At 34.4% G+C, this 11,624-nt stretch overlaps 2 protein-coding genes across 2 annotated transcripts in view; both read left to right on the forward strand.

Annotated features, from left to right (window-relative positions):
- The window catches only part of LOC111394261 (ent-kaurenoic acid oxidase 2-like), a 14,522-nt gene extending 12,208 nt beyond the window's left edge, over nucleotides 1-2,314 (forward strand). The window contains exons 5-11 of the mRNA XM_023020018.1: nucleotides 7-87; nucleotides 351-614; nucleotides 945-1,034; nucleotides 1,129-1,207; nucleotides 1,345-1,451; nucleotides 1,629-1,750; nucleotides 1,933-2,314. Coding sequence (XP_022875786.1) covers nucleotides 7-87; nucleotides 351-614; nucleotides 945-1,034; nucleotides 1,129-1,207; nucleotides 1,345-1,451; nucleotides 1,629-1,750; nucleotides 1,933-2,101 — 912 coding nt within the window. The 3' untranslated portion in view covers nucleotides 2,102-2,314. The remainder of the gene's footprint in view (nucleotides 1-6; nucleotides 88-350; nucleotides 615-944; nucleotides 1,035-1,128; nucleotides 1,208-1,344; nucleotides 1,452-1,628; nucleotides 1,751-1,932) is intronic.
- A 7,512-nt stretch (nucleotides 2,315-9,826) lies between these two features.
- Nucleotides 9,827-10,826, forward strand: LOC111394964 (late embryogenesis abundant protein 6-like). The gene is made up of 2 exons (XM_023021000.1): nucleotides 9,827-9,950; nucleotides 10,255-10,826. The coding sequence occupies exons 1-2, from the start codon at nucleotides 9,873-9,875 to the stop codon at nucleotides 10,585-10,587; spliced, it is 411 nt and encodes a 136-aa protein (XP_022876768.1). The 5' UTR covers nucleotides 9,827-9,872; the 3' UTR covers nucleotides 10,588-10,826.
- The last annotated feature ends 798 nt before the right edge of the window (nucleotides 10,827-11,624 follow it).

Below are 11,624 nucleotides of genomic sequence, written 5' to 3' on the forward strand. Positions count from 1 at the left end.
TTGGAGAGAGAGTATACCGTACTGAATTATGGAGTTAGAGCAATGGCAATCAATGTCCCTGGATTTGCTTACTACAAGGCACTTAAGGTAAGATTCGAGTTTTGGTTCGTTTTCTTAGACGAGGAAGTCCAATATAGTAGCAGGGAAGTAACTGTCCTCCATTCAAGTTTTCCACAACCCACTCATGAAAAGCGTACAAATATATGTTGGTGTCAATCATGTGATGAAAAAATAAATCAAAGGAAAACTCCTACTTAAGCATTTAAATGAAGTGGTTCTGATACATGGATCCTTCGTTTGATACCAAATTGTCTCTAGTTGAATGCTTAAATCGTGCGTTACCATTTCAGGCACGTAAGAAGTTGGTCGCTACTTTCCAGTCCATAGTGGACGAGCGAAGGGTGAGGAGAAGGAAGAATCTATCGACACATAAGAAAGACATGATGGATACTCTTATGGAGGTGGAAGATGAGAATGGAAGAAAATTGACTGATGAAGAGATCATTGATGTTCTGGTAATGTATCTGAATGCAGGTCACGAATCTTCAGGGCATATCACTATGTGGGCTACCCTTTTTCTGCAGACGCATCCTGAAATTTTTGAAAAAGCTAAGGTACCTAAATCCAGTTTATTATTTTTGAGTTGATCTTGTCCTCGATATTATAGGGTCAATAATTAGGGTGATGTTTCATGCGCTGCATTATTGGACGGAACTTGACCTAGACACTATAATTAACAATATTTTTAACTTGTTTTTTTGCTTATACTGTTCAGAACTATCCAATCTATCTTATAAAACAAGCCATTCTGATGACTCAGTGTTATCTTCAGGATCATGGTTAAGATCTTAGGAAATTGCCTTAAATTATATTGGTTCAATCATAGTTCGAATTATTTTTTTCTAACCCAGTTTTTCTCTATATTGTCATCGATAACAATTCAGGCAGAACAAGAGGCAATTGTGAAAAATAAGCCACCCGGCCAAAAGGGTATAACACTGAAGGAAGTAAGACAGATGGAATATCTTTCTAAGGTGGCAAGCTTTTTTAGCCTTCAAAATTCAGCTTCACCAGATTAATTCATATTCGCATGTACTGAAAATTTGTTCTTTTCAACCTAACCTTAAGGTAATTGATGAAACGCTTCGTGTGGTTACATTCTCGTTCGTGGTCTTCAGAGAGGCAAATAAAGATGTCAATATCAGCGGTCAGTAAGAATACGCATTTTCTTCAACTTTATCAAGTTGATACAAAAAAATTTGCCATTTCATGTGCCAGACTAATGTGTTAGAAATGTACTTTCAATTATGTATGACGACAAAAGTTGGCTTGTCTTAATTTCAGGTTACACCATTCCTCGTGGATGGAAAGTTTTGGTCTGGTTTAGGACTGTTCACCATGACTGGGAAACATTTGTTGAGCCAAAGAAGTTTGATCCTTCCAGATGGGATGTGAGTTTTTTTTCCCCTCATTTTTTCTGAATCTACGAGTACATCTAGAATGAATCCAGTGGAGTGGGAAAAAAAATGATTCATGTAATCGACCCCAAATTTATTGGAACACGTCTTAGTTTGGTTTTGCTGTTGTATGCTGATTCTGATTCATGTACTGTGGACTGTGATCTACAGGGATTTACACCCAAAGCTGGAAGTTTCCTTCCTTTTGGAGGTGGAAGCAGACTGTGCCCAGGAAATGATCTTGCCAAGCTTGAAATTGCAATTTTCCTTCACTATTTTCTCCTTGGTTACAAGTGCGTTATACTGCTTTGCTCTCTCTCTCTCTCGTCTAAAATTCTAGATTCCCCCCCCCCCCCCCCCCCCAGAAATTTGCAGGTTCAAAATGAGAAAAGTTCAATTGATTATGCAAATGAAATATAATTCCTACGCATTTTTTGAGCAACCATTATCCTCCAATGTTTATTATATTTTGCAGGTTCGAGCGTTCCAATGCTGCTTGTCCGTTAATGTACCTGCCACATTGTAGACCTAAAGATAACTGCTTGGGAACAATTAAAAAAACATCTGGTATAGACGACAAGATTTTACCAGAGTTCCAGGAGGCAATGAATGCTCAAGAAGAAATATCCCTGGCAGGCGACTAGGGTTTTGAGCGTCGTTTTATTTCTTGAACTATATATAACCTAAGAAGGAAAAATAAATATCAACGTTATCAAGCTTCAGTACTAAAATAATACTCTCGATCCTAGGAGCTGTTTTCTGTCCATAGAGAAAGGGAAAAGTATCTATGATGCTGAAATCAGTGAACTATGGATTTGTTATACATATTGAATATATTATGCATTTATGATGCACAATTATGCTACATAACTATTTCATGATTTGAAAATATTGCTAGCTTTTATGTTTGATGTTTTTTTGTGCATTGTTGGAATTGGTTCAAATAAATAAACTGAAAATTGGGAAATGTAATGGTGTGTAAAAGTGGAAAATGAAAATGTGTAACTTCGTGTCAATTTCAACAAAATATTCGGATTTGATCCGATTGTCAAATTACAAAAGTAAACATACCAATTTATTCTATTCATTGAGTAGATTGTTGTGGTATATTTGAAATCTCGAAACCAATTTTGGATGAATGAAAAATTGCGGTCCAAAATTGGAAGAAATGAAGTGTTGCAATTTTTTGAAATGATGCATATTTTGGCCCAAGTGTTGCAACTTTTCGAAAGGATGCATGTTTTGGCTCCCATTACTTCATTTGCACCATTTCTACATCTATAAATAGGACCCTATGGACATGATTTTGGATACATCAATTGCATTGAGTACTCATTTTCCTCTTGTAATTATCTTCTTTCTATTTCTATAGCATTTTTATGCATTTTCTTTGTAGAGGAAAAATTATGTCAAAAGTTCGCCGGTTTCTTGTGGTTTGAAATCCTGCTACCACAAGTTATGAATCTATTATATCTTGGTTGACAAGTGCCATTCATTGTGAGTATCGTAGCGGCGCAATTTATCTTAATGAAAGAGATAATATCTTGTCTTGAATTATTCTCTATTTTGTACTCCTTCTTAATTTTTGTTTTTCGTAATCGTTTACCACACTATATATACCGAAACTCTGTTCAAATTTTCATATAAATTGTGTTTTGATCACTCTCCCACGGGTTAAAACTTGTCGAACAAATATATCAAAAACCAACATTTACATAGCATGTTTCTTTAAGTTGTCTCCAACAAACTTAAAACAAATTTCTTGTGTCTTTTTGGTTGGTTGTGGACAAACCATTACTTTGCTTGAATAGTGCTCTGTGTACTATTTTTTCACCGATATTATTATCATTTTGTTGAACTTCTGTTTGTGTAACAGAAATGACTACCATTGAGACTTCGTTAAGTCAAAATGGTTTCAATAATGTAGTATCCCCGTGGTCGTACCGTTGCATATTACTACTATCTCACATAGGGAAAAGCCTAAAAAATTTGCATAAGTGGACTTCAAGAGATGGCAACAAAAGATATTGTTTTATCTCACCACTCTTAATTTGGCTAAATTTCTAAAGGAAACTGCACCAACTGTACAAGAATGAAAAAATAATTGTGAATCAATTATTGCTTTAGATGCATGAAAACACTCGGACTTCCTATACAAGAACTATATCCTAGGCAGATTGGATAATACATTATATGGGGTGTATAGTTCAAATGAATCAGTCAAGGAACTATGAAATTCTTCGGAGACACGATACAAGATCGAGGATGTCGGAACAAAAAAGTTCATTGTCAGCAAATTTTTGGACTACAAGATAGTGGATTCCAAAATCGTGATTAGCCAAGTGCAAGAGATTCAAGTCTTGTTGCACGACATCCATGCTGAGAAAATGGAATTGAGTGAATCATTCCAAGTGGCTGCCATTATTGAGAAACTCCCTCATATGTGGAGAGATTTCAAAAATTACCTTAAGCACAAATGCAAGGAAATGAATTTGGAAGAATTGATTGCGCGCTTGAGGATTGAAGAGGACAATCGAAAAATCGAATGAAGGCCGGTTGATCAAGATGGTACAAACTTTGTTAAAATAGAACCAAAGGCAACAAATAAGAAACGAAAGGCTCCTAATTATGCACCGCGAAGAGAAAATTCCAAGAAGGTTAAGAAGTTCAAAGGGAACTGTTACAACTGTGGTAAGGCTGGACATCGTTCAAGTGAATGTCGAAAGTTAAAGAAGAATGTCCAAGCCCACATGGTTGCAAATGACACTCTATCCAACATTTATCTGCAGTAGTGTCCGAATGCAATATGATTAGAAATACTAGAGAATTGTGGATTGACACCGGCGCTACCAGCCATGTGTGTGCGGACAAGACGATGTTCTCCAACTATCAAGAATTGAACGGGGAACAACTATACATAGGAAACTCTACAAGTTCTAAAGCTGAAGGACAAGACATAGTCACTTTGAAAATGACATCCGGGAAAGAACTCGTCCTCAACAATGTCCTACATGTGCCGAAAATACGAAAGGATTTAGTGTCCGAGTCTTTACTTAGCAAGAATGGTTTTAAACTTGCATTTGTATCCGATAAATTTGTATTGTCTAAAAATGAGTTGTATGTAAGGAAATGATACATGTGTGATGGAATGTTCAAGTTGAATGTTCTTACAATTGTACCGAAGCAAGTAGTTATGAATAAAACTATAAATTTTCTTTTCTTGCTCGAGCCTTCATGTTTGTGGCATAATCGATTCGGGCATGTGAATTACAAATCGTTGCGCAAACTAATGAATCAAAGTTTAATTTCGGTGCATAAAATCAATCCTAATTATAAATGTGAAGTATATGTTGAAGCAAAATTGGCTAATACACCGTTCCATTCAATACAAAGGAATACAACCCCTCTTGAATTAATCCATAGCGATGTATGTGATCTAAAATTTGTACAAACTTGAGGTGTAAGAAATACTTTATGACATTTATTGATGATTGTACAAAGTTTTGTTATGTCCTTCTTTTCAGAAGTAAAGATGTAGATGCATTCATAATCTATAAGGTTGAAGTTGAAACACAACTTGAAAAACAAATAAAGAATATTCATAGTGATAGAGGAGGTGAATATGGGGTAACATTTAAAGATTTTTGCTCTGAACATGAAATTGTTCATCAAACAACGGCACCTTACTCTCCTTAATCAAATGGTATTGCAGAACATAAAAATCAAACACTTAAAAAAATGATGAATGTTATGTTAAGAAGTTCGGGTTTACCTCAAAATATGTGGGGGAGGTTATTTTAACGGTAAATAGTCTTCTTAATAAAATACCTCTTAAGAAAATAAAAGAGATACCATATGAACTATGGAAAGGTCATCCTCCATCCTACCAATACTTGAAAGTATAGGGTGTTTGGCTAAGGTTGAGGTGCCTAAGCCAAAACAAGTGAAAATCGGTCCTAAAATGATAGATTGCATATTTATTTGATACGCCAATAATAGTAGTGCATATCGATTTCTTGTACACAAATCCAAAATATAAGACGTACATAAAGGGACCATAATCAAATCAAGGAATGCGATATTCTTTGAAAATATTTTTCCTTGCAAAGATAAGGAAAATACGAGTTCTAATAAGAGAACATATGAAATTACCAATGGAACTTCAAATGAGGAAGAACCAAGGCGTAGTAAAAGGGACATGACTTACAAGATGTTTGACCCAGATTTTCTAACTTATATGACAAATGACGATCCAAAAACTTTCGATGAAACAATGTCTACACCAGAAGCACCGCATTGGAAAGAAGCTATCAATAGCGAGATAGATTCTATAATGCAAAACCATAAGTGAGAGTTGGTTGATTTACCTCCCTATAACAAGCCTTTAGAATGCAAATGGATATTCAAAAAAATTGAAATCTGATGGATCCATTGATAAATATAAGGCCAGATGGGTTGCTAAAGGATAAAGACAAAAAGAAGGACTTAACTTCTTTGATACCCACTTACCCGTGACTAGAATCACGTCGATAAGGTTGTTAATTGTAATTGCGGAAATACATAATCTTGAGCTTCATCAAATGGATGTAAAAAAGGCATTTCTAAACAGTGAGTTAGAAGAGGAGATTTACATACAACAATCGGAAGGGTTCGTTTCTCCTAACCAAAAACAAAAAGTGTGTAAACTTGTTGAGTCTTTGTATGGATTAAAATAGGCTCCTAAACAATGACACCAAAAGTTTGACAAAATAATGTTGTCAAATGGATTCAAGATCAACGAATGTGACAAATGTGTATATATTAAACATACACCGAATGTCTATGTAATTGTATGTTTATACGTGGACGACATGTTAATAATGAACAATAGTCACAAAATGTTACTTAACACCAAAATGATGCTAACAAAGTATTTTGATATGAAAGATATGGGTGTGGTAGATGTAATCTTAGGGATTAAAATCTCTATAACGTAGGAGAAATTGTATTTGCACAATCTCACTATATAGAAAAAGTACTTAAGAAGTTTAACGTGTTTGAGGAAAGTTCTGCAAGAACTTCTCTTGATCCGGGTATGTACTTAGTCAAGAATACGGGAGAAAACATATCACAACTAAGGTATTCACAAATAATTGGCAGTCTTATATATGTTACAAACTGCACTCGACCGGATATTACTTTTGTGGTAAATAAACTTAGCAGATTTACAAGTAATCCAAAAATGATCCTTGGAAGGCTTTGACGAGGGTTCTAAGGTACTTAAAGTATAACTTAACATATGGATTACACTTCACAAAATATCCTACGGTACTAGAAGGATATTGTGGTGTGAATTGGATATTCGATATGAAGGATTCCAAGTTCGCTAACGGTTATGTATTCACCATTGATGGAGTTGCTGTATCATGGAAATCAATAAAGAAAACGTGCATAGCTCGATCAACGATGGAATCTAATTTTATTGCTTTGGACAAAGCAGGAGAAGAAGCAGAATGATTTCGAAATTTCCTAGAAGATGTTCCAAATTGGCCCAAGCCGGTACCTACAATAAGTATACACTGTGATAGTCAATTGACAATCGGAAGGGCTCGAAGCAGCATATATAATGATACGTCTAGATATATTCGTCGTAGACATAACACCATTAAGCAACTGATCTCAAATGACGTTATCTCCATTGACTATATGAAATCAAATGAGAATATTGTGGATCCACTTACAAAAAGTTTGCCTATATCGAGAGGAATGAGATTAAAGCCTACTATGTAAGAGTTTTTGCAATGATAACCCAACCTTATTAACTGGAGATCCCAAGATCTTGGTTCAAAGGGACAACTAAGTTGTGAAATTCCATGAAGCACTTAGAAAATTAGAATTCCTAACTCATTCTTATGATACTAAAGTGCTTTCTGCAGAGTGGATAGAGGTTAAGATTATCTTTTAATGATTCATATATCTTGATTAAGTCAAGTGGAGTAGGACATAATACTCTTAATAGGAGGTCTTCTATGTAAGTGTGAAGTAGGGCCGCTTCGATGAGAATTGTTTAAGGCTTGAATTCTCTAAACAATTATGAAACCAAGAAGGGTTCAGGGTCATAATGAATCAAGTCATGAGAACTAAGTATGGAATATGGAAGATATCTGTGTTAGTACTGTTGTCTTGACTTACACCAAATGCTGAGTGGTTCAAAACCTATGGTTTACCAATTAGCCGAGTAAATCCGATAGTATTTCATTGAGGGAGGTTCAAGACTAGAAACCACCATCCCTGATGCAGTATTTCTCCGCTTCTTCTCTACATTGTATCATATCATCGCATTTACATATGTGTACCCAAATTTCCATTCATGTGGGGAATTGTTGGAATTGGTTCAAAAAATTAATTGAAAATTGAAAATTGAAAAGGTGTGTAAAAGTGAAAAATGAAAAGGTGTGACTTCATGTCAACTTCAACTTCCAATAAATGAGAAATTACGGTTCAAAATTGAAAGAAATGAAGTGTTGCAACCTTTCGAAAGGATGCAAATTTTGGCCAAGTGTTGCAACTTTTCGAAAGGATGCATGTTTTGGCTCACACTACTTTATTTGTACCCTTTCTACATCTATAAATAGGATTTTATGGATATGGTTTTTGGTACACCAATTGCATTGAGTACTCATTCTCCTCTTGCAATTATCTCCTTTATATTTCTATAGCATTTTCATACATTTCCTTGGTTTGAAATGTTGATACAATAAGTTGTGAACCAATTGTATCTTGGGAGACAAGTTCCATTCATCGTGAGCGCCGTAACAGGACAATTTGTCTTAAGGAAAGAGATAATATCTCGCCTTGGATTTTCTCTATTTTCTACTCCTTAATTTTTGTTTTTCATAATCGTTTACCACATTATATATACCCAAACTCTGTCCAAGTTTCTATTTAAATTGTATTTTGATCACGCTCTGCGGGTTAAAACTAGTCAAAAAATATATAAAAAACCAACCCTTACATAGCCCATTTCTCTAAGTCATCTCCAACATGCATCTTAGTGGGAATAAGGACTGAACTGATGAAGTGAGATAAGATGGTTGATCACCGTATTAGAATCGAGTGGAAAACAACTGAATCTGATCTATAAGTTGAGGGTATGTCAAAGATAAAATATAAACAAACCACTTTAATTCCTCTTTAAAAGATAAATACCTCGAATTCAAGTTTCTCCACCGTTGATTTAGCAAAATCTCATGTAATAACATCAATAAATAATTTTATTACTCTTTAAAAGCTTAAATGATGCAAATCAATAGTATGAGTTTAAATAATTGTTTTGCAGTTTATTTTTGTTTCTCTTCTTAAGAAGCCCTTATTTGGTTCCCTTTTCTTAAAACCCACACTACAAAAACACTATGATTTTTGAGCAACCAAAAATTAGTCGACGAAAATACTCTTTTACTGACTAATAAAACTTCTTAGTCGGGCATACATTTTTCAACTGATTTTTCGCAACCAAATAGAAATGGTCAATGAAAATCTTCTCTGCGGACTAACGTATAATTAACCACTATTCATCCGTGATCATCACGAGATCATGAGTCACACGATGATAAATGGTTTGAAGTTCTTCATTGCACTTAACTATCTTTATACCTTGATGGTTGATACTTTATATTATTGCCTATGCTACTGTTTTGAATTACACTAGTCTTCTATTTTTTGGAACTTGACTAGACTATTTTATTGCCTATGCTATTATTTTGGATTACATACGTCTATGTAGTTAATCATATTTTGGAATTGAAACTAACTTGTAAAAGTACAATATATTATTTTATGTACTTTGCTAGATGCTTTTGAATTGTAACAGTTGCGTGATTTCAGATATATCTTGATTTTGATTTTTGTTGGTGCATTGTTTATAAGTTGGGCTTTTAATCTGTTTTGAAAATTTGATTACTACACAGGTTAAAATAAAATTGAATAAAATCACATTTTTCGATTGAAACCATTGTTGGGAAATGTGGATTGCAAAGGTTCAAAATTGCTAGCTCAAAATCATATTTATCTACTTAGATATTTTACTCAAATATTTCATGGCATCTACAATTTTTATCGACTTTTCAACTATATATTTCATCAACTACCGGTACTTAATTTAATCATACCCACTAAAAATGGACAATATTCTTAGCTTATGTGAAAGAATTACGCGGAGCCATTAGTTTAAAACAACTTTATTTCCAGTGAGAAAAAATCTCCATGGCTAACACATTTAATGTATTTTAACCATTAAAATGAGCTTTTTTCGCCTGAAAAGTGGATTATTTTGAACCCATTGCTGCAAATTTCACTATCTATATATACTATGTTATAATGCTTGCTGTAATAAAATAGGATACTTTCAATTTAATACTTGCACAAAGAAAAGGAAAAATGCAGGCTATAAAGGAAAAGTTGAATGACATGAGCACCATGCGCAAGGCCAAGGCTGAAGCAAAAGAGGAAGAAAAGGTAAGAATAAATAATAATCAAATTTACAATTTTTTTTTTTAATGAGTGACACATTTGATAAGGTAAATTACACATCACTAAATAGTATAAAGAAGGAAAATAAGTTCAGCACTGTCAAGCAGGGGCAGAGCTAGCATCCAGCAAGGCCCTGTGGCCACCCGTGCTGGCTGTGTTGGAAATTTTTTTCCCTTATATTGGGTGGTCGCTCGAGTGGCCGTATGCTCACCTGGATTCGTTTCTACTCTCAAGTCATGTCTAATATTGCGTATATACCAAAGATGCTCTAAAAGTTCACAATTTGTAGGCGGAGAAAGAGTTGGCTAAAGCGCGGGTTGACGTCGCTCACGAGGTAAGACTGGCAAGAGAAGCTGAAGCTGCAATGGATATTCATGTGAACAAAGCTGCAGAAAAGGTGGCTCAACACGAAAGAAAACACGCACAAGACAGCACAAATCGCCAACAATACGGTGTGGAAAACAGTAGCAACCCGAGTAATGTTGGACATTCCACTGTTCCAACACATGGGGAGGGGACACAGGCGGCCGCCTACGGCTGGGACATGGCTGATCTTGGCTCTGCCGGAACAGGTGGCCCAACTAGCATGCCTGGCGGTCCTCCAGCAAAACACTTGCTATAGACAGTTATTTGCTATCTGATGTTGACCTAAGAATAAAAAGAGTAATTGCTCTTGACTGATATAATTTTTGTTTCAAGGTTGTTTTCATTTATGTTTCTTCGATTATGTTATTGTTTTTAATTCTTAATTTGCTTTGTCTAGCCATGCAAATAGAATTAAGTTAGTTGTACAACCAACTTGGTAATGTATGTGTTGAAAAGATCTTTGTTGTTGATTTCAAAAACAATTTTTCAAATAAATGAATATGATGCTTGTCAACTTATATGATTGTCAACCAAATTGTGCAAATAGCATGATTGATCAAAATATACGTTTTACGTGTCGTTTTTCAAGTTATCACGTAGAGTTGTATTTAATGTACTTCATGTTGCAAATTTTAATTGCAATCAATGTATCTAACTTTTTTCAACGTATTCCTATCCTTAATCTTAATTAGTTAGCATATCTTATTCTTGATGACGATTTTCGACTGACGATAAATATAATATCGAACATAACATACAACATGGGCCATTCGGTCGACATAATATGTCCCAACTTGTTAACCTAAAATATCAATTGTGTGACGTAAAAATAAATATGAATTGTATACATATGTTAAATACTGTGGACAAGAGTTATAATGCTCATTGTGAATGTAGCAACACCATGTCATACTATCACTAGTGACATGGCAATAACACGTTGTCAAATTCACAATGAGCATTATAAATTTTACCCATTGTAAAAACTGTATAAATAACTTGAGTTTTAATTCAATATCACTCACCATTGAAATATACAAGCAAAGATTTACCCTTGTACTATTCTTTACACTGTAATTAAGAAAATAAATTATTAAATAGAAAATCAGATATACTGATAGGGTCAAGTTTAGAAACTATTCTTTAATATTACCAAATTAATCAGGATGGACTATTATACTAAACTGATTTATAACATACAAAGTTCCTGTTTGGGGTAGATTTTAATCAGATTAAAATTTTAAGTCACAAGACACATTATGGAATTTATAACTTTTCAATCATGTATTTCAT

Source organism: Olea europaea, chromosome 5 (genome assembly GCF_002742605.1).
Source record: "Olea europaea var. sylvestris chromosome 5, O_europaea_v1, whole genome shotgun sequence".
Taxonomy (NCBI): Eukaryota; Viridiplantae; Streptophyta; class Magnoliopsida; order Lamiales; family Oleaceae; genus Olea; species Olea europaea.

Excerpts from the sequence above, each read along its gene's own strand:
- LOC111394964 (XM_023021000.1), top strand. The coding sequence starts at position 9,873 with ATGCAGGCTATAAAGGAAAAGTTGAATGACATGAGCACCATGCGCAAG. Across the intron at positions 9,951-10,254 it reads AAGCAAAAGAGGAAGAAAAG|GCGGAGAAAGAGTTGGCTAA; the intron begins GTAAGAATAAAT and ends CACAATTTGTAG.